The 21,600-nt window shown below is 44.9% G+C and overlaps 1 protein-coding gene across 5 annotated transcripts in view; it reads right to left on the bottom strand.

The window, feature by feature from the left end:
• LOC137647330 (nuclear pore complex protein Nup98-Nup96-like) overlaps positions 1-21,600 on the bottom strand; it is a 180,651-nt gene that overhangs the window by 29,460 nt on the left and 129,591 nt on the right. For all 5 annotated transcript variants that reach the window (XM_068380746.1, XM_068380749.1, XM_068380733.1 and 2 more), the window contains exons 25-27: positions 9,725-9,864; positions 8,817-8,931; positions 1,645-1,800 (exon numbers count right to left, since the gene is read on the bottom strand). In XM_068380746.1, coding sequence (XP_068236847.1) covers positions 1,645-1,800; positions 8,817-8,931; positions 9,725-9,864 — 411 coding nt within the window. The remainder of the gene's footprint in view (positions 1-1,644; positions 1,801-8,816; positions 8,932-9,724; positions 9,865-21,600) is intronic.

The raw sequence follows: 21,600 nt of genomic DNA, 5'->3' as shown, positions 1-21,600 counted from the left end.
ACTGTGGTAGAAGCCAAGTAAAAACAATATTAGGCAGTACTTTGTATGTTAATTATCCGTGAGTAGTTAAGGGGCAGCGAGTTGTTAGGTGAGGAGTTATCCCACCCTAGGACACCAAGTATTAACAAATTGATGCCTGTCTCTGTTACATAGCCCTCGCGAAGAATGAGGGCTGACCGTAATTCAAATTTAGAGGACGTCCTGAATCTACCTGCATAAGGAAGTTTTCAGGGGGAATCTACAGATCCCTTCTGTGAAAAGAAAGTTCGTCTAGGGTCCCTTGGTGTAAGAGGATGGATAAATTTGCTGTGCGAGCAAACTGGAGAATAAAAGCCCTTCAAGAGATTTAACTTTCCTCAAGCAGAAACCCCATTATTCTCGGTCACGTGCCTTGGGTTGATCGCACAGTGTAAGGGAAGGCCCTCTTTGCTATGCAAGCGAATAGGACAATAATAAGAGCCCTTGAAGAAAGCTGTCTCTGTTCGAGGAGAAACGTCATTATCCTCGGTCATGAGCCTAGGGGTCTTCTGATGGTGTATGAGAAGACATCTTTAACACTGTGACAGGAGATACAGTATCTGTAAAAGCAGAAAAATTCCCTTGCTCTGAATTACCAGGATAGGCGGTGTTGATCTCCACTCAGCACACACGTTGGGGAGAGAAAGACCTGTACCCAATTGCATAGACAGGTACTAATGATATTTTAAGGTATTATGTAATGGCAGTACCAGAGCTGATGCCAAAGATGTTATCACAATGGTGCAAATCAGGCTCAATATGCTCCATAGGAGACATTACATAAATAAAATTAATTTCGTACTTAACAAGCTGCCATCCTTGATTACCGGAGCTTTGGGAAACTCCAATAAAGAGGGATCTAAGAGAGAAATAACGTTTGTCGAAAGAGAAGGCTTCTATTTGTTGCTCGCAAGAAAGGAAGAAGCAGAAGAATGCTCTCTTTTAGCCTTCTTTTGATAAGCACGATACTTCTCCCACTGACAACGCGGGAAATCCCTGTAAAAGTTGAAGAATGCAAGCACTGCTTATGACGGCAAGTTGGACACAAGGAATGAGGATCTACGTTAACCTGACTCATGAAGGTACCACAAGGGTGACCTTCAAGGCCGTGGCAAGTATGCAAACTACCTTGAGCAGCACTCATAATCACAAGTACACAAGGAAGGAATGACACAGGTTATGTACAGCACAGTGTGGAGTGTGATCAGTTAGTTCTGTAGAAAGACCTGAAAATTGGACAGCCTCAATGAAGCTGCATCTTGCTTGCCAACAGCATGGGTGAATAGCTGATAACCATAGAATGTTACCAGCATCACAAAAATTCTGTCTTTCTGGTCGTAGCCAAATAAATTAGGAGTAAATCCTTATAAATGATGAGGGTTTCTATCTGAATAGAAACAAATATAAATTAAAAAGCTATGAAAAGAAAAAATCCTTTACTTATAACACGTTACGGAAACATGAAATTATAGCATGGTCATAAATAGAAAATAACAAAATATTTAAAAAGACAAAAGTTATAAAAGAATTTTCTACATCACAGGAATCTTGCCATTATTTGTTCAGGATGTCATCAAAATCTCAGGGAGTAGAGTAAATAATAAGGCAATGCAATATACAACTAACCTTTCCTCATCAACAATGTTCAACAAAACAAATGCTGCCCAGTGCCAATTTCCTGTGGCTTCCATCAATGCGGCCATGCTTAAATGTAATCCTGCACTTAGGTGTTCTGATAAATGGTGGTATCCCAAAGACTCCAATACACGCCACAACAGCCAACTGAAAATGTAATTAAATTACTGATTAACACATCTACACGGTGAGATCATGAAAGTATCAACTATTGCTTAAAACTTGAAAACTTATACCTAATACAATAGCTGCCTATAAAAATGCACTGAAGATCAATCCATGATTGTTACTATTATTTTAGTATGGAATTAACTTTTTGGTAACTCAAATATAAAAATAAAATATTCCATAATACTAATTCCTGTTTTCCATGGTGCTGAGGTTTCCGATGTATTAAAGTTTTATGACAAACTTATAACAATTTGTATTTTTCCTAATACAGTATACAAACCCGAATTCTTTACTATAGGAGATATTCTAGCACAAGCTGGAAAATACAGCAGAAATACCTTAACAAGGTCGTTAACGACCAGGCAGGTAGTTATCTACCTGTTAGAGGGGGGGGGGGGGGGGGGGACCGCCGGTCAGTAGCTATTGTTTACCTTCAATCGGATTCTAGCTAGGACTATCTAGGGGGCGGTGATGGAGGGAAAATTTGTGTAAAGAATTCGGGTTTGTATGTTAGGAAAAATACAAACTCTGTTATAAGTTTGTCATTGGTTCCTACACTGATACAAACCCTCATTCTTTACTATAGGAGACTTAGTCCTGAGGCTAGGGTAGCCAAGGAGCTCCCTATTCATAGGGGAGATAGTCCTCAAGACTAGATTCTCTTGAAGAAAAAATCTCTTGTAAATCTTTTTTTTTTTTTTTTGTAGATCCCATAATCTTAGCACAACTGAAAGTTTGTAGCTTCGTGGAAACAAATGTTTCAGGATGAAGTGGGTCAGGAACATTCGACTCAGACCCCTCCATACTTAGGATTCCCCAGACCTTGAAAAGGGGAATCCTCGTGACAACAAGTATAACTTATACCCTGTGAGAGGAATCAGATGAGTTTCCTACCTTATTTCCATTAACAAGTCCAGCTGAAACTAGCTACAGATTAGGATCCCCAGATAGGAGGGAGAAGGAAACGAAGAAGAGAGATGGATGTCCTTCTTAAAACCTAGTGTAACACAGGATCCTCAACCAATGGCTACTGTCCCCTGAAAGGGTGTAAGGTAGCTACAGCACCTGTTGACCTGCCACAATATGCCTTATGCAAAAGGTGTCTAGAGACCTATGCGTCACATCGCTCAAATTGTTGGCGGTGAATGTAAATTGGCGTTTCCAGACCACAGCTCTTAAGTCTTGGGAGACAGAAATTTCTCTTAAATGCCAGTGAGGCAGCCACTCCCCTAACTTGATGGGCTTTGGGTTGTGCTGCCTCTGGGTCTCCGTGAATAGCCCTCACAATAACTTTCTTGAGCCAGAAATAGATGGTGTTGAGAGAGATTCTCTTCTTTACCTTGTTGGTACTAAGGAAGAGATGACGGAGACGTGGTCTGAAAGGTCTGGTGCGCTTCAGGTATTTCCTTAGCGCCCTGACTGGTCACAGTAACAACTGGTCTGTATCCTGTGTTACCTTATTGAGGCTGGAAAACTGACTCTCTCGAAACCTCTCATTGGTAGATGAAGGATTCTGAGTCTTAGCCACAGAGCCTTGTACGAAGTTGAGAGAGACTTCCTCCCATCCCCTAGAATGGGTGACGTCATAAGACAGACCATGTAGCTCACAGACCCTTTTAGCTGAGGCCAGAGCTACCAGGAAGACGGTCCTAAGGGTTAGAAAGTAGTCTGAGGCCCTACCTAAGGGTTCATATGGCTGACCCTTCAAGGAACGTAAGACCAAAAACACGTCCCAAGGTGGTGGTCTAATCTCAACTGGGGGGCAAGATCGCTCAAAACCTCCAATCAACAAGGCGATATCTTCCGAGGCGGAAAGGTCAACCCCTATCAGTCTACAGATGAGGCTCAAGGCTGAGCGTTAGCCCTTAAAAGCCGAGACTGAGAGGAGCTTTTCCTTCCTGAGGTACAAAAGGAAGTCTGCCACTAAAGGAAGAGAGAGATTGGCGCAAGTTACTCTCTCCGAAAAGCCTTTACATCTGAGGAGTGACTGGACAGCCTCCAGGCATGAAGCTTCAGCAAGGGAATTCTCCCGTGGGGGACACCACTGTGTGGCTGCGTCAGCAGAAGGGGTTCCAGAGGAAGAAACCTTGGAACCTGAACCAGAAGGGAAAGAAGGTCTGTGTACCATTCTCTTCTTGGCCATGCCAGAGCTATTAGATTGCAGTTCCGGGAGGTCCTGAGTTTGTTGATCATCCTTCTCAGCAGGCAAAAGGGTGGAAAGGCGTATGCATCCAGGTTGTCCCAAGAATGTTGAAGGGGGTCATGGAGCGCTGCCTGATGATCTGGAGCTGGAGAACCGTAGCGGGGAAGCTTCGCATCCAGAGAAGTGGCAAACAGGTCTATTGTGGGGAAACCCCACAAAGGTATTAGTGCCTTCGCTACTCGAAGATCCAAAGACCCTTCACCAATTAACACTTGGTGATGCCTGCTTAGTTGATCCGCCACGTTTCTTCGACCCGGAATAAACCTGGCTGTGAGAGAAATGTCGTGACCTTCCGCCCACTGGCAAATCTGTACTGCTAGAAGACAGAGGTCTCTTGCCAGCGTATGCCCTTGCTTGTTGATATACGAGACGGTCGTGGAGTTGTAGCTCATCAGCACCAACCCTTGTCCTTGTAGGTCTTCTACAAAGTATTTTAGGCCTTTCCAGGCTGCTAACAATTCCAGGTGATTTACATGAAGAATTTGCTCTATCAGAGACCAGACTCCTGATGCTAACTTCGGGCCTAGGTGGGAACCCCAGTTTTAATTTCAGATTGGGGCTTTGGAGAGGAATGCCCGTCTGGGTATTCTCTCTGGCTGACCACCACTGAAGATCTTGTATCACAAAAGCTGAAACCTCCACTGGCAAGTATGGGGAATCATTCTTTTGGGACCAATGAGTCTTCAGGTGCCACTGGAGACTTCACATTCTTGATCTTCCACCTGGAACTAGTTTTTCCAGGGAGGAAAGATGGCCCAGAAGACTCTGCCCGAAAGGGCTCGAGGAGGCAGTGGAGACAAGAGTTGGGCGATGGATTGTTCCAGTCTCCGAAGTCTGTCTTCAGAAGGGAACACTCTTCCTACCTGGGTGTCGATGGACATCCCCAGAAAGTTTATGACTTGAATCGGAATGAAGCAAGACTTCTCTACGTTTACAAGAATCCCCAAATCTTTGCAAAGGTTGAGAAGCCTCCTCAGGTAATCCAGAGCTTGTTCCCTGGACGAGGCCAGGAGTAGCCAATCGTCCAGATACCTTAGCAAGTGTATCCCGTGATTGTGTCCCCAGGAGGAAACATGTTCTAAAACCCTTGTAAACACCTGTGGGGCGGTCGAGAGGCCAAAGTATGGTACTTTGAATTCGAAGCTTCGACCCTGAACCACAAAGCGCAAATTTCCGAACTGAGTGATGGATTGGTACTTGGAAATATATGTCTTTCAAGTCCACAGATGCAATAAAGTCTCCTGGACGCACCGCTTGGATCACGGAGGCTGCTGTCTCCATTTTGAATGGAGTCTGCTTCACAAACTGATTTAAGGTAGAGAGATTGATTACTGGTCTCCAACCCTTCAAGGCTTTCTCTACCAGAAAGAAGCGACTGAAAAACCCCGGGGAGGTGTTGGGGACCTGTTGGATGGCGCCCTTCAGAAGCAAGCTCTGGATTTCCTAAGCTAGGGCCTGCTGTTTCCCCGGATCCTGAGGGACCTGGGAGGACAAGATCGGAGGAGGAATTAGAGGAGGAGGAGAGCCTATGAATGGGATGCGGTACCCCCAACGAAGCACCTTGATGGTCCATTGCATGGCCCCCATAGCTTTCCACCTCCTCCAACTCCCCTGAAGGCACCCCCCTACGCACTGGAAGGGGGGAGGGGAACCGATACACTATTTCTGTCTAGGGTTCCTCCCTCTGCCTTTAGCCTTGGGAGGAGCCAACTTTCCCCTGCCCATAGGTTTGGCTACAAAGGAGGGGCAGCTGAAGCTCTTAGCTGGAAGTGGAGCCGCGATTGTGTCCTTAGATTATGGAGTTGGCTGCTGCTGCATTGAGCGAAAGGAAGCAGCATTTTGCATCGCGGTGTCCTGCACCTGTTTCCTCCAAGTATCTAAGGTAGAGAAAACTGCTTGCTAAGAAAAGAGAAGAGGTTGTAGAAGGTCAGAGTTATTCAAATCTGATCTCTCGGCCTTACCAATTGTCCTAGGAAGTCTGGAAACTACTGACTCCCTCCTTTTGAGAATCGAGTTGCCCCACATGGTCGCTGTTGTAGGGGTTAGGAAGTCCATTGTCTTGGCCCCAGCAGCTAGGACTTCCTGTAGGGACTGCATGGAGTCTTGGTTTGACAGGTCCTCGTGACTCGCGAGGTAGCCGACTGTACCAGACCATGTGTCAAACCAAGATTAAGCCTCCAGAAGGGATATTGAAGCTGCTTCCATTGCCGAGGGTTCTGTGGCTGAAAAAGAGACTGGAGGGGATCCAAGGTCAAAGGAGAAGGGTTGGCGTCTCTGACCTTGTAAAAGCGCTTTTGCCTCATAAACGGAAATTGCAAAAGTTTATGGGAACCCTGAGACTTCAGGGAACCCGTTTCTCTCGAGACCGCCTGCGATACCTTCCTCAGACGGCCTGCAGTGTGGAGAGACAAGGGAAGTTCAATTCTGGTCTTAGGGTTTGGTGGAGGACGACATACCCTATCTAAGGCTGGAGCGTCAAGAGGTCGTGGAGACAAATGCAAATCGACGAGGACTGAGATATTACACATAGTTCTTAGAGCCCTTAAATAGGAGGACTCCAAGTCCTTCGACGGCTGCTCTTCCGAGGAATCCTCAGGCTACGCTAATTCCTCGCGTATTATTACAAGTGAAGTGGAGACGTGAGTACCAGACAAACCTTTTGTCTTACCCCTCGCATCTTTCTTATTCGAAAGGGAAGAGCGATAGAAGTTGGAGTATCTGGAGGTAACGGCGAAGTAAGAGACCATGTTACCGTTGTTGCAGGGGAAGGCTGAGCGCTGGATAAAGGCGCCGCGAGCACTTGACCTTGCGTGGATATAGACGGTCTAGGAGATGGCAACCGAATTATTGGAACTGACCTAGTAGAATTTGTAGATTCCTCTCTTTGAAAGGTCTGAAGAACGAGGTGGAAGAGGCTCAATTGATCGGCAATCTGGCCTTTTCCCTCTGCTCTAAACCAAAGAAGAATGGTTGAACCCCTGCGTCATCTTCTGAGGTTTTCGAGAGGCTCATAATCCCTAACTCATTAGGGAGCAAGGGAACCTGGGAGGTTGTCCTGAAACACGAGGGCGAGGAGATTGACCCAGCGAGTGTATGACTGGAGACTTGCTAAATCGAGAAGTCGAAGGGCAAGAGAGATCTTTCTCTAATGATAGGGAGCGAAAGCGAGGAGAACCGCTCTTTCTGACTTTCCTAGAGCGATTGGAGACCCTCAAACTAACATGTGAAGGAGAGGGTTCGAGGTCAGGACGCGCTTTGCTCTTGGCCGCGCTCCTGGCGCAATTAGATTAAAAATCGTGGGAAGCACTTCTCTTAGGGGAGCGCTTATTACGCTTTGAAGAGCTCTCTTGAGATGAAGAGCAAGAACGTAACGTAGCGCTCTTTTTCTTGAAGCGCTTCGAGCGCTTAGATGATCCTTCGCGAGAGGAAAGCGACAGCGAGGTAGAACGATGACGAGAGGAAGCGCTCTTCTTAGGTTTGCGCCGAAAGCGCTTATAGTCTTGAGGCGAGACGTCTCGTAAAGAGACAGAAGGCAAGGAAAAGCGAGAATGATGATGTCTCTTCCTATATCGCCTGTCTCTCCGGCGAGAACGTCTAGGCGAAGAAGAGCGAGCTCTCCTTTCCCTCTTCTCTCTCTCCCTCCTAGCCTCCGAAGAAGGCGAGGAGGAGGAGGAGGAAGACGAGGAGGAGGAGGTACTGCAATGTTTGCACTTGTGACGCTGTGATCTTGTAGAAGCACAAACGGTGTGAGAAGTAGGTGCCGCAGAAGCTGAAGTTACTACATCCACTGAAACTTCAGTGGGCGTTGACTGAGTTGACGGGAGGTAGGCGAGGTCTGGAACTCCCAAGGGTTCCAAAACAGAAGGGACCTGAGGCCCAACCTTGCCCGTGAGGAACTGGTTCCAAACTTCCTCAGAAGGAGAACCAGGAAGTCCATGGGAAGGTCACACCCCTCGTACATGATCTGGAATGGAAGCGGTAACGGACCCATTCCCAGTGGCGGAAAACATTGCCCCACTATGGGAGGCAACGGGATCCACCTGACCAAGAGGAATAGGGATTAAATCAATGGTGGCACTCTTCCTTGACTTCCCCCAGGAAGAGTCTAAAGGGAGAGAACGAAAGGCCGAAGAAGAGCTGCGAGACCCTTACCTTTCGACGTTGAACCTGAAGGTAATGATTCCTTCTTGGATTTCTTCTTCTTCCTCTTCTCGAACTTCTCCCACTGAGAGGGCGACCACTTTCTACATACTTCGCAGGGGGAGCCTTCAGAACATCTATGACCTCTGCACACAGGGCATAGGGAATGAGGATCCCCATCCAGAGGCGACATAAAGGTGCCACAGGATTTCGGGGGCACCCCGGGACACTTACTCATAATAGAGGACATCACATGTAACAAAGAAAAAGAATTAATCAAAAGCACAAAAAAGAAAGGCTAGTCTGCCAGTCAAACAAAAGCAGGAGCAGCGGTGTTTACCACTGCGACAGCTAAAATTTGATTGAAGGTAAACAGTAGCTACCGGCTGGCGGTCCCCCACCTCTAACAGGTGGATAACTACCTGCCCAGTCGTTAACGACCTTATTAGGGTTTTTCTGCAGTATTTTCCAGCTCACGCTAGAATATCTCCTATAGTAAAGAATGAGGGTTTGTATCAGTGTAGGAACAAAAGGCAATTAAAGGCATAAATACTACCTAATTTTCTTACAAAAATATAAATGACCAAAAAAATTATGGGATTTAAATGCATTATCCTTAAAAACAGGGAAAAAGAAATAAACAAACTACCTGACAGTAACATCAATAGGATCAGCAGTAACAGTAGCAGGGTTCAGTAGAGTCTCCAATCTATGCATTGGATCTGTGAAGAGTTTCAGGAGATGGTAGCAAATATCATACTTCACTGGAAAAAAAAGAGAAAGGGCTTGAAATTATGTACACTCAGCAACAAATCTATGATGAAAAATCAAATTACTAATACTTTTTGTCTTTCAACAGTCATCCAATAGCAATTTATAACAAGTATTGGTCACTCTACTCTAAACACAAAACATTTTTCATTCAATTTTCTTTCACGTTCACTTTGTCATTCATTTAGGTACAAGACAAATAAATTACATCTCAGTAAGGATACATCTTATCCTATGACCTATCTAACATAAGTGTCATAAAACACATAGTGTTGCATTTGTGTTGTTTTTTTACACAAGCAGTTTCTTTAGGATGGTATGTACAACTAATTTGAAGGTTTAATTTTCCCCAAAATATAATGTTATACCAAAAAATATTTTATGGCTTTAATACTATAACATACAGTACACTGTACTGGCATTACATACAGTACACTGTACTGGCATTTCAAGCTGAGTTCTGGGAAAGGAGGGTATACACTATATAATCTACATAAAAAAGTTAAATATCAAAAAGCTCATGCTATAGGTAGGATTCATTCAAAATAAAAAGCTGTGGTAGTTTTGTTTATTTCAGCACTGTAACCATCATTCAATGAAGAATGATGATTAGTGCTAAAATAAACAAAATATTCTGTTCTCTCTATTAAAAAGGCAAGCAGACAAATATTGAAAGATTTAGAATGTGAATGAAAGCACTCCTATATGATTATTGGGTATGACACAAACAACTGGCGTACATAATTACAAAGGAAATACACAGGGACTGTCATATACTTTACAAACCTGTATCTCCATTACGACCAAGGCATGCAAGATAAGATGGAAGAGGTGCTTCACAATATGGCACATCTCCCTGAAGTCCTGCGGCTTGATCATACTCTTGCAATACTTCCGCTATTGTTGATGTGGCTGGACACATGTACCTGGAAAGATATATAGAGAACTGAATGACATTACAGTAAATCAAAATTTAAAAAAAATATTTGTACAGTATGATTTAAACAAATAACTTTCAACCTTTTACCCTAAACCATTAACTTTCCTCAAGATTTTAGGAGTGTTATGAATTCAAGGACTAAATTCTAAAATCAATATATTCTAATACAACTTAAGTATGTGAAAATGAGGGTACAGTAATTCATAAATATTAAATTGGCATATTTGCTTCCAAACATCCTCAGCAATTATCCATCCATATACCAAGGCACTTCCCCCAATTTTGGGGGGGGGGTAGCTGACATCAAACAAATGAAAAAGGGGGACCTTTCCTCTCTATACTCCTCCCAGCCTGACGAGGGATTCAACCAAGTTCGACTAGTACTGCTAGGGTGCCACAGCCCAACCTCCCCCGTTAACCACCACAGATGAAGCTTCATAACGCTGAATCCCCTACTGCTGCTACCTCCGCGGTCATCCAAGGCAACCGGGGGAAGCAGCAGGGCCTACCGGAACTGCGTCACAATCGCTCGCCATTCATTCCTATTTCTAGCACGTTCTCTTGCCTCTCTCACATCTATCCTCCTATCACCCAGAGCTTTCTCCACTCCATCCATCCACCCATAACTCTTGTATTTCTCCCATCAACTCTTGCACTCATCTCCTTCTTTAGCAGACAGCCATTTTCCATTCTCTCAACATGGCCAAACCACCTCAACACATTCATATCCACTCTAGCTGCCAACTCATTTCTCACACCCGTTCTCACCCTCACTACTTCGTTCCTAACCCTATCTATTCAAGATACACAAGCCATATTCCTTAGACACTTCATCTCAACCACATTCAATTTCTGTCTCTCCGTCACTTTCATTCCCCACAACTCCGATCCATACATAAATCACTTTCTCACACCGAACTCTCTTTAGATTCATGCCCAGCCCTCTATTCTTTACCACTCCCTTCACAGCCCCCAACTCTTTGGGTCCTTCATTCACTCTCTTGACGTACATCTGCTTCCACTCCACTATTTGTTGCAACAACAGACCCCAGGTACTTAAACTAATCCACCTCCTCAAGTAGCTCTCCATTCAACATGACACTCAACCTCGCACCACCTTCCCTTCTCGTACATCTCATAACCTTACTCTTACCCACATTAACTCTCAACTTCCTTCTCTCACATACCCTTCCAAATTCTGTCACTAATTCTCTTCAGAATCTGCAACCAGTACAGTATCATCCGCAAACAACTGATTTGCCTCCCATTCATGATCATTCTCGTCTACCAGATTCAATCCTCGTCCAACCACTCGAGCATTCACCTCTCTCACCACTCCAAAATACAAGTTGAACAACCATGGCGACATCACACAGCCCTATCTCAGCCCCACTCTCACTGGAAACCAATCGCTCACTTCATTTCCTATCATAATACACGCTTTACTACCTTTGTAAAAACTTTTCACTGCTTGCAAAAATCTTCCACCAAATCCATATAACCTCATCATTTTCCACATCGCTTCCCTATCAACTCTATCATACACGTTCTCCAGATCCATAAACGCAACATACACCTCCTTAACTTTTGCTAAATATTTCTCGAATATCTGCCTAACTGTAAAAATCTGATTTATACATCCCTTACCTCTTCTGAAACCACCCTGTACTTTTATTCCTTGAATTACAACACTCATGCACATCTCCCTTACCCTTATATAGTGGTATAATACATGCAAAAATCCAATCTACTAGTACCATTGACAACATAATTCACATATTAAACAATCTCACCACCCATTCAAGTAGTCACACCCCACTCCTTCAACATCTCAGATCTCACACAATCCAAACCAGGTGCTTTTCCTACGCTTTGTTTCATTTAGTGCTCTCCTCGCTTCCTCTCTTGTAATCTCTCTCTCATTCTCATCTCCCATCACCGGCACCTCAACACCTGCAACAGCAATTATATCTGCCTCCCTATTATCCTCAACATTCAGTAAACTTTCAAAATATTCCGCTCACCCTTTCTTTGCCTCCTTACCAATTATAAAAGCCTGATAGGCTAGTTAAAAATATACCCTTTTAAACATATTTTCCTATGAATTAGACATCATCATTACCAGACTCTGCATAACATTCAAATCTTCAAGATTTTCAATGCATCTGACGAAATCTGAAACAATCTTCCAATCACAAAGATTTTTAAATTGTCAGAGAATTTCAAAACAGGTTCTTAGAAAATCATCTGGTCCAATTTTCAATGGGTTTTTATTTCATTACAAAAATTTATTGCATAAAAATGCTTAACTGAAGCTGTGATCATGTATTTCCAATATATGCCTCCAGGTGGGACAGGTACTTGATATTCTATTGCATGTGAGATGTGCTTCAGTGTGGTATTAAAAAACATTTTCTGGGCTCTGACCTGTGCCGCCCAGTGAGGAGGCTAACGAGAGGGGCAGAAGAACAGGTGTACCAACCTGAACTGAGACCCATGACTAAGATCACGCGGAAAGACTAGGATAATAAACTGATAATAATATCACTGATATGGTAATACATGAAAAAAGCGAGGCATGCTGGATAATGACAATAATAAACGTAAAATAACCCGAAGAGACGAACGGAGAGGCAGGGAAAGACCAAGCTTAACAGCGCGGGAGAGACCGAGCTAGGCAGGGCTGCCAACATAAAAAAGTGTCGGTGAGGTGCCGACAACAAACATAAAATAATAACTGCCTCGCGAAAGTCCCGACGAACTAAAATACTAGTAAAATAACGTACAGTATACTGTACGCTAATATGATCGCTACTACGAACGAGAAACGTAAAACGAAGTAAAACTAGTAACGACCGAAGGCGACCAGGCATGCCAACCTAAATGAACAAGATATCGTAATATCATAAACTAGCTGTTAATATAATAACAGACAAATACCATAGCATAAAATAACACGGGGTGTGAACCGTGGATACCCAGAAAGTTCAGGACGAGAAACAATCAGTATAGAAGACTGATTGCTAAGCGTTAAGAACGAGAGAGAGAGAGGAGGTAGCCAGCCAGCATGGCGGACCCGATGCGGGGTCGCGTAATATAAAAACTGAGATAATTAAATAACCAAGGGCAAGACTACCTCCAAACACTCAAAACTCATAGATCTGGTATCTAACTTAGGTGAAGTAACAGTAGAATCCGACATCCTGGGATAAATCCTGGGTAAACCAAAGGAAATCACACCAACAAAAGAATAACAGCGTTCAAGCAGGTGCTATGAAAAGGAGTGACGTCACTAGCGTGGGTGGGCTCGTTCGTAGTAGCGATTGGAGTTGGGTTGTTGAACGGCTCCTCGCTGTTCGGGGATGTTGACAGGAGTTATCTAAATGGTGCGAGACCTCTGGTTGTGATTTATCACGCCCCAGTTATTTATACCGACACCTTATTAGGTGAGCGAGCTGGGTTCAACCTAGCATTCCTATACAATTTTTTCTCTGGTAAATTCATAGCAGTTATTACCTTAGAAATGATGTAAAAGGAGCATTTCACTGGGCGGCACAGGTCTCTCGCCCAGAAATAGATTTTTCCTACGTCAAAATCCCTTTATTCCTTCACACATAGCTGTCCAACATCTCTCTAATTAATCATGTTTTAACTTTATAACGGCAGTTTCAAAAGACACCACTGAAATTAGCCTTATGAAAGTCGAGATAAAAATAAGGTTTTAACTGAAATACTTTACAATAGCAATTATTAAAATAGAAGAAAGCCTATTTCTGTATTACCAAAAGGTTCAAGTACCTAACATCTACAATTAATAAGCATCATCTTGTGACTAAAAACATCAAAGGATATGACAACCTGTTAAAAAGAATTGAGTTTATTTTTTGTCTTTAAGGAGATCAAGGAGAGTGACAGAAAACAGAATTAAGTGAGAAAACCCCAAACATAAAACTTAAAATCTTGAAAAGACCTGTAATTTGTATTTTTCGTAGCTATACAAACTGGACTCAGTTTATGTAGGGTAAATTTTGATCCAGTTTGTTACGACCATACAGAAGAAATCTTGGTTGTGAGTGAGAAAATGGTGCAATCATACATTGTTGCCATACCCACCAGATTTCTTCTATATGGTCGTAATATAGTATGGCAAAAGCGTACCACATTGAAAATGTCTTGTATTATTCGTGACGGTCATTGCGCCATTTTTCATATTAAAGACACCACAGCAAGGACCGGTCGAAATGCCACAAGCGTTGAAACCCTACCCAGAGCCTCACCTCCTGCCCACCCATCCTATACCCATCTACTCCCCTGAGGTCTCATTTCAGACATCTTCACAAAAGCATGTGGCCGCTCAGCGCCTCCACAAATGGAGCCCGGGAGAAGTCGAGAGGAGGCCTATTGAAAGAGGTGTCAGGAGACGAGACCAATGCCGATGACCAATGGGACAGCGGTCAGGCCAATGACCCCCCGCCCCATTGAGGGCTGAAAGAGGTTATCTCGTTATAGGACCAGCTGGGCAGGTCTTCGCTCTTTAACCTTCAAGGAAGCAGGACCTGTGGTACGTTCTCCGCAAGGGAGGAGACAGAGTCCTTTTACCAAATTAAGGTGTGTGTAAGAACCTCAGACCCTTACACTCCTTACCCAGCCTTCTGTCTTCCTTCTTTATCACATCCCATCCTTTTCTTTATCCTTAACGAAAGATCCTACTCACTGAACCTTTATTATCCCATCCTTATATCCCAACCATGTGTGCCACCTGCTCCTAACCTTAATGACCTCACCCTGTGACAGTGTTAATTTCCATGCGATAGTGTTTTAAGTACCTAAGTTTTGCACTTGGATTTTATTTGCTTAAAAGTTATAACCACACAACTTCGTGCTCTCAGCCTGTAGAGGTAAAGTGTGTAAGTTATCGGTTAATAACTTGACTTATTTTCCCTTTCCAAGGAATGGGATTGTTTGCTGTGCTGAAGTCGTCCACGGCCTGTCCAACTCCATGTGAAGCACCTTGTGATTTATCCAGAATATATGTATCCGTTGTACTCCTTTTTATTAATTTTTAGTTAAATAGTATTGTAAATATATTTCTTGTTGATAATTATTGCCTTATTGCCGGCTGGCAAGCTTTTCATTGTTCTTTTTTGTTCATGCCCTGAATTCTTAAGCAAGGCCAAACTCGTGGCGTAACACTTAGCTTTGTATCCATGTAGAAACAAATAAAGGCTTGATTGCAAAGGAAAAATTTAAATGGGTCTTTCTAATGATTTTTTCTGAGGATTATCCTAAATGACAGAAAAAAAAAAGGGATTTTGACGTAGGAAAAATCTATTTCTGGGCAAAGGACCTGTGCCGCCCAGTGAATAAGCTCCATTTAGCACTTATTCTTAGGTAATTTACTGCTAAATATACCAGAGAAAAAATGTAAAGGAGTGCTAGGTTAACTAGCTCGCTCACTTATTGGTGTCGGTATAAAATTGGGCGTATATTCCAGAGGTCCCGCACTATTTAGATTAATCCACGACAGAAAACCCCAATAGAGGAGAGCCGTTCAACCTCACTCGGTACTACTAACAATGCATCCGCTCAGAACCCAACTCCTTAGCACCCAAAGTTTGGGTACTCCAAGGGAGAGGAGCTGGGAGGGTTCACTGGGCGGCACAGGTCCTTCGCCCAGAAATAGATTTTTCCTACGTCAAAATCCCTTTTCTGGGCTCGAACCTGTGCCGCCCAGTGAATCTATACAAGAGAAAAATGTCACCAAACTTGCAAAATAAAGGAAAAAACATAAGCGTAAGGGAAATACAGGATGCTTTTAATCAGAGATGAGTACCAAAAAACAATTATAAGGGTATCTTAAATATGAACATAAATCCAATAAGGTAGGTATAATAATGCCGTGAGTGATAATATATACAGATACTCAGGAGCATAAAATTTACAAATATAATAACCGTATTCAGGTGCGAGACCAACGAATACAATAGGGTATAAATGAGGCAGGTAAGAGGGAGAGATAAAGAGTCAAGGCATTAACCTGTGAGTTACTTGGGAGTAACTACGCTCCCTGCGGCTACTGTAGAAAATTTTAGGGCTTCCAAATGTTTAAGGTAGTGTTTCTTGAACACTGACGGTGATTTCCACCCTGTATACCTGGAAAGGTCTGTAAAATTCATGTGGTGAAAGAAGTTCACCGAGGTAGCAACCGCCCTGATATCATGTGCAAGAGGAAAAGAGTCAGGGTTAGCTTGTTTAATAAAATACAAAATTTGTTGCCTGATCCCTTTAATAGTAATGGTACCGCCTTGTTCTCTAACGAATAGAGGCCCCGAGGAGTTAGAGGAGGTCCGGGATAAATAAGACCTAAGAGTAGTGACAGGGCACAGAGACGGATCTTGCGTGAGGGGAACAATTTTCCAGGAGGTCCATCTGTTTTGAGGGTCTTCATTCTTAGCCAAAAAGAATTTGTTAGGAGAAAGAAGGACCTCTCCTGAAGGCAGAAAGTCAATATGACCCGGGTCTCTCGACAAGGCTGCCAATTCAGAAATTCTTGCCCCGGAAGCCAAGCTCACCAGGAAAAGTGTTTTCCTGAGAAGGGGCATGTAATCACAAGAACTGTTAATGGTATCAGAAGCCAATTTGAGTACGTCATTAAGGAACCAGGTCACCGGGGTAGGACGAGTAACCGGTTTCAGTCTGGCACAAGCTTTCGGAATTGAAGCTAACAAAGAGTCGGTTAAGTCTATGTTAAAACCCACTAGGAAGATCTTTTTCAGAGCCGATTTAATAGTGGTGATAGTATTGGCTGCCAGACCTGATTCTAATAAAGATCTAAAGAAAGTGACTGTAAGGTTCAAGTTCATACAGTTCACGTCTGAGTCTATTAAAAATTTTGCCAACTTTTTAACTGCAGAGTCATACTGGCGGATGGTGGAATCCCGTTTATCTGATTCTAGGAACAAGGTGTTTTGAGGATCAATATTGGCACCATGCATAGCCGCAAACTTCATAAAGTCCATAAAGTTAGGGCGCTCTGAATGTTTGAGAAAGCGTACACAACGCGTGTTTGTACTATCTGAGACAGAACCGGATTGGGTATCGGGTGAGGGTATAGTCTCAACTCCCGCAGGAGAGGATACCAGTTGCTCTTGGGCCAGTTGGGTGCGACCAAGGCTACTTGTCCCTTGAAGGATCTCAGTTTGTCTAGAACTTTCAGCAAAAGATTCACCGGGGGAAAGAGATAAATCTTTTCCCAGTTGTCCCAATTCTGTGACATGGCGTCTGTGGCGTAAGCCTGAGGGTCTAGATTGGGAGCCACATATACTCTCAATTTGTGGTTGGATTCCGTGGCGAAGAGGTCCACTTGGAGACCGGGAACCTGAGAGAGAATCCACCGAAATGACTTTAGATCGAGTGACCATTCCGATTCTAGAGGGGAGGTCCGGGACAGGGCGTCTGCCACTACATTCCGGACTCCCGCCAGGTGGACAGCTGAAAGATGCCAACGGTTCGAGGCTGCTAGGGAGAATATGGCTACTAGAACATGGTTCAGAGGCCCTGACTTTGACCCGCCTCTGTTGAGGCAGCGGACCACCACTTCGCTGTCGAGGACCAGACGAAGGTGTTGTTTCTTGGGAAGAGCGAGACGTTTCAGGGTTAGAAGAACTGCCATGGCCTCTAGCACATTGATGTGAAAATGGCGGAACAAGGGAGTCCAAAGACCTTGAACTTTCTTGAGCTGAGAATAGCCGCCCCAACCTGATAAGGATGCGTCTGTGTGAATGATTAATTCCGGAGGCGGAAATCGAAGGGGAACTGACTTTGACAAACTGTTTGCTCTTGTCCAAGGAAGAAGTCTTTCCCGTAGAATGGGAGGAAGGCGGACTTTCCTGTCCCGGAGCTTCCGGTTCGCCCTCGAACGCCAGACACGATTGATATCTTTCAATTTTGCCTTCAGAAGAAGATCCGTCACTGAGGCAAACTGAAGGGAACCCAGAATCCTCTCTTGGAGTCGTCTGGAACTTACTTTGTCTTTGAGAAAGCGTTTGGTGTTCCTTGCAATCTCTAACCTCTTGGGTCTGGGAAGACACAGAGTATGAGATATAAGATCCCATTGCAGGCCGAGCCATTGGAACTTCGATTTTGGAAGAAGACGGGACTTCTTGAAGTTGATCTGGAAGCCTAGAGATTGAAGATAATGGATGACTTTGTGAGTGGCTTTTAGGCAATTTTGGGAGGTGTCTGACCAAATGAGCCAGTCGTCCAGATAGGCTACTACTTGAATCCCTTGATTCCTGAGTTCCTGAACAGCGACTTCTGCTAGCTTTGTGAAGATCCTTGGGGCGATGTTGAGCCCGAAAGGCATCACCTTGAAGGAGTAACTTTTGTCCCCTAAGCGAAAGCCTAGGTACGGACGGAAGTGTCTCGCTATCGGGACGTGATAGTAGGCGTCTGTAAGATCGATAGAGGTGGTGACGGCCCCACGGGGAAGTAAGGTCCGCACCTGCGAGACGGTAAGCATTCGAAACTTGTCGCATTGAATGGACAAGTTGAGAAGGGATAGATCTAGAATCACTCTTCTCTTGTCTGAATCCTTCTTCGGGACACTGAACAGCCGACCTTGAAACTTCAGATGTTTCGTTTCTTGTATGGCGTTCTTTTGTAAAAGATCCTGGACAAATTCGACCAGGTCCGGAGTGGAATGTTGACGAAATTTGTTCGGAGGAGGAGGTCCTTGAATCCAACTCCACCCCAGTCCCTTGGAGATGATACTGAACGCCCAGGGACTGAACCTCCATTTGTTGCGGAAGGCATAGAGCCTCCCCCCTACCTGCTGCACCTCAGTATTGGTTTGAGGAGTTGCCTCCACGTCCGCCTCGGAAGTTCTTTCCTCTGCGAAAGGCTCTTCCCCTGCCTTTGTTCTGGTTAGAGCCACGGTGGTAGCCTCTACCTCTACCATAACTCTGGGAAGAGCTATGAGCCTCGTAAGACTGGTTAAAGGCAGGGGAAGTGGCGGAGGCACCAGAAAGCTGGCTCTTAGGTAGCAGAACGGTGACATAGTCATCCGAAGGAGCCTGAGAGGTGGAAGGCTGTGCAGGGACAACAGAAGATGGAGGAAGAGGCAGCCGGAAGTTGGATGAAGCACTCTGCTGTTGCCTGAACTGGGTGGAGGTATATGGTCTAAGCTTCTTCCTACCCCGGGCTTGATAATTTGCGGGGTCATACTTGCGTTTAGGGGTCAAACCCCAACGGGCTTTAAGGCTCTGATTAACCCTAGTGGCCTCCGCCAAGACTTCCTCTACGAGATCCTCGGGGAAGAGATTTGAACCCCAACAGGAGGACCGGATGAGTTTATTAGGTTCATGCCTAATCGTCGCCTCAGCTAGGACATGCTTGCGACATCTGCGTTTAGCAGTAGCGAAGTCATACAAGTCATAATATGAAGACTGTAACGTAGCCTTGTTGAGAGACTTAAAAATACTCTCCGTATCGTAAGTCAAGGCTATCGACTCCGTGGATGTGGCCAGGTTTAGAGTACGGCCCACACGTAGGCGGGAATCATATTCCTGTTTAATGAGGGATTCCGGGAGACGGGGAAGCTTCTCACTAAACAAGACTGAGGCACAGTCTGCTGCAAGCTTGCCGGAGGTAAAGGTGGTATGGACGTTGTCCCAACACTCAATACCTGAGGGAAGAAGGAGGGAGATTGGATCCACCTCTCGGATGGGAGGCAAGGGCTTCTCCTCCAGAGCATATTGAAAGGCAAGCTCTGCCACCTTATTGACGCATGGAGTCAAGGTGTTCTTGTCCATTAAGAACATCGTAAAGGAGCTTTTATGAGGCGTCAGCATGGTGTTAGTGCAGCCGATGTCGTTCAAAAATCTGGCCCAAACAGATTGGGCTTGCTCCTTCGGGAAGATGACCGTCTCTTTGGGGACCTTGTCTAATCGAACTAAAGCTTCCTCGGTAAGCCTGGCATAACCATGAAATGGAAATGCCAGACCAGGAGGAAAGAATTCAAAGTCCTCTAGAGGACGAGTGCCAAGGCCCTCCAGAGTCAACATTCCGTCTGAGAACGGGGAGTGAAGAGCCATCCGCCAGGGGTTGTTCTTGGCAAACGGCGGGAGCTTAGAGGCATCCGGGATGAGAGAGCTTTGGACTCTCTCCGGAGCTCCTTGCTCTAAAGCCCCAATTCTCTGACCGAAGTTAGAGAACATCGTGTCCATCCTCGACTGCATCTCCGAAACCAACTTTGCCTGCATCTCCGACACGATGCGAAGCATGGCTGATTCGGAAAGGCCCGGGCTAGCAGCAGGAGGGGCGGAAGGAACTCCCGGGTCGTGAGACTTAGAGGAGGAACCAGAGGTCTTTGAAGACGGGTTCGTACAATGTTTAGAGCCATGAGAAGTCTTGTGAGGCTTGCGAGCTTTGGGTAAGGTCCTTGAAGTAGACTTATCCTTAGGGGGAACCGGGTATGATCGTTGAGACGAATCACGGTCCCCAGAAAATCCAAGAAAAGAAGAGCGATCAGAAGAAGAAGAAAGAGCGGGGCTGAGGATAGGAATCTCAGCGCCGGACACACCTGCCTCACTTACCACCCTACCTGTATCCGGCTCGTCTAGTAACATTGGTTCGACGTCCAGGTTCATGGAGGCAACATTGTCCTCCAGACGTCCGGGGGCGTCCGATGGATCTTGCTCTGGGTCGATGAGACCCGTTATAGTGGCATCAATGTGGGCAATGATGGGAGCTGCCACATGCCTAGCCACAGCAGCTGAAGACTTGGCGTTGGGGTAAACCATGGTGCAGTAGTCCTCAGATAGGACGTACGGCCGCTTAGACTTCACATTCCGGGCAAACCCACCAACCCACACCTTCAGTGTGGCCCGAGCCGCAGACTTTTGCTCCGGGGATGCCTGAAATAATAGTGGGAATTATAAAAGGGAGACTCCCAATGGTCCTTCAAGACCATAGATATCTTACTAATAGTAAAATAAAATAAGAAGGCAACATATCCAACGGGACTCACCGAGTCAGATCCAAGGGTAGTGATGAGGTCAAAGCAAATCACACAGTTATCCGGGTGCCATACCACAACGTCTTCCAGTTGAACCCCACAAGGGGCGTGAGATCGGCAGACGGAGTGGCCACAAGGCTGGTGCAGAACAGCTGCACAGGCCGGCGTCAGACAATGCACCATCTATAAAAAGAATAGTATATGAGAAACTGTAATTCTCTTAAGTAGGGGCGGGTCCGGAGGACCCGGGCCTAACATAGGTCTAACACAAGATTAGAGCTTAACTGTACTATTCTTTAAGTAGGGGCGGGTCCGGAGGACCCGGGCCTAACATAGGTCTAACACAAGAATAGAGCTTAACTGTAATATTCTTAGGTAGGGGCGGGTCCGGAGGACCCGGGCCTAACATAGGTCTAACGCAAGGTTAGAGCTTAACTGTAATATTCTTACATAGGGGCGGGACCGGAGGACCCGGGCCTAAACATAAGTAACTTGAAACTAAAGTATAGCAATCCATTCCGGTCAAGCCGGGAGCATAAAAAAGGATGCAATAACAAGGAATTAAGACACATGGTGTCTGATTTCCCGGGGCGGGGTAGACCCCGGGCCGGGAAATAAAGGTATATCCAATACCAATTCATTTAGGGACTCCGGGGTAGTGATCTGTCATATATAATCATCATAGGAAATGTTATAAAATAATAG

This window comes from Palaemon carinicauda, chromosome 1 (assembly GCF_036898095.1).
Source record: "Palaemon carinicauda isolate YSFRI2023 chromosome 1, ASM3689809v2, whole genome shotgun sequence".
In the NCBI taxonomy this organism is placed as follows: domain Eukaryota; kingdom Metazoa; phylum Arthropoda; class Malacostraca; order Decapoda; family Palaemonidae; genus Palaemon; species Palaemon carinicauda.
This window is presented reverse-complemented; position numbering and strand designations above follow the sequence as displayed.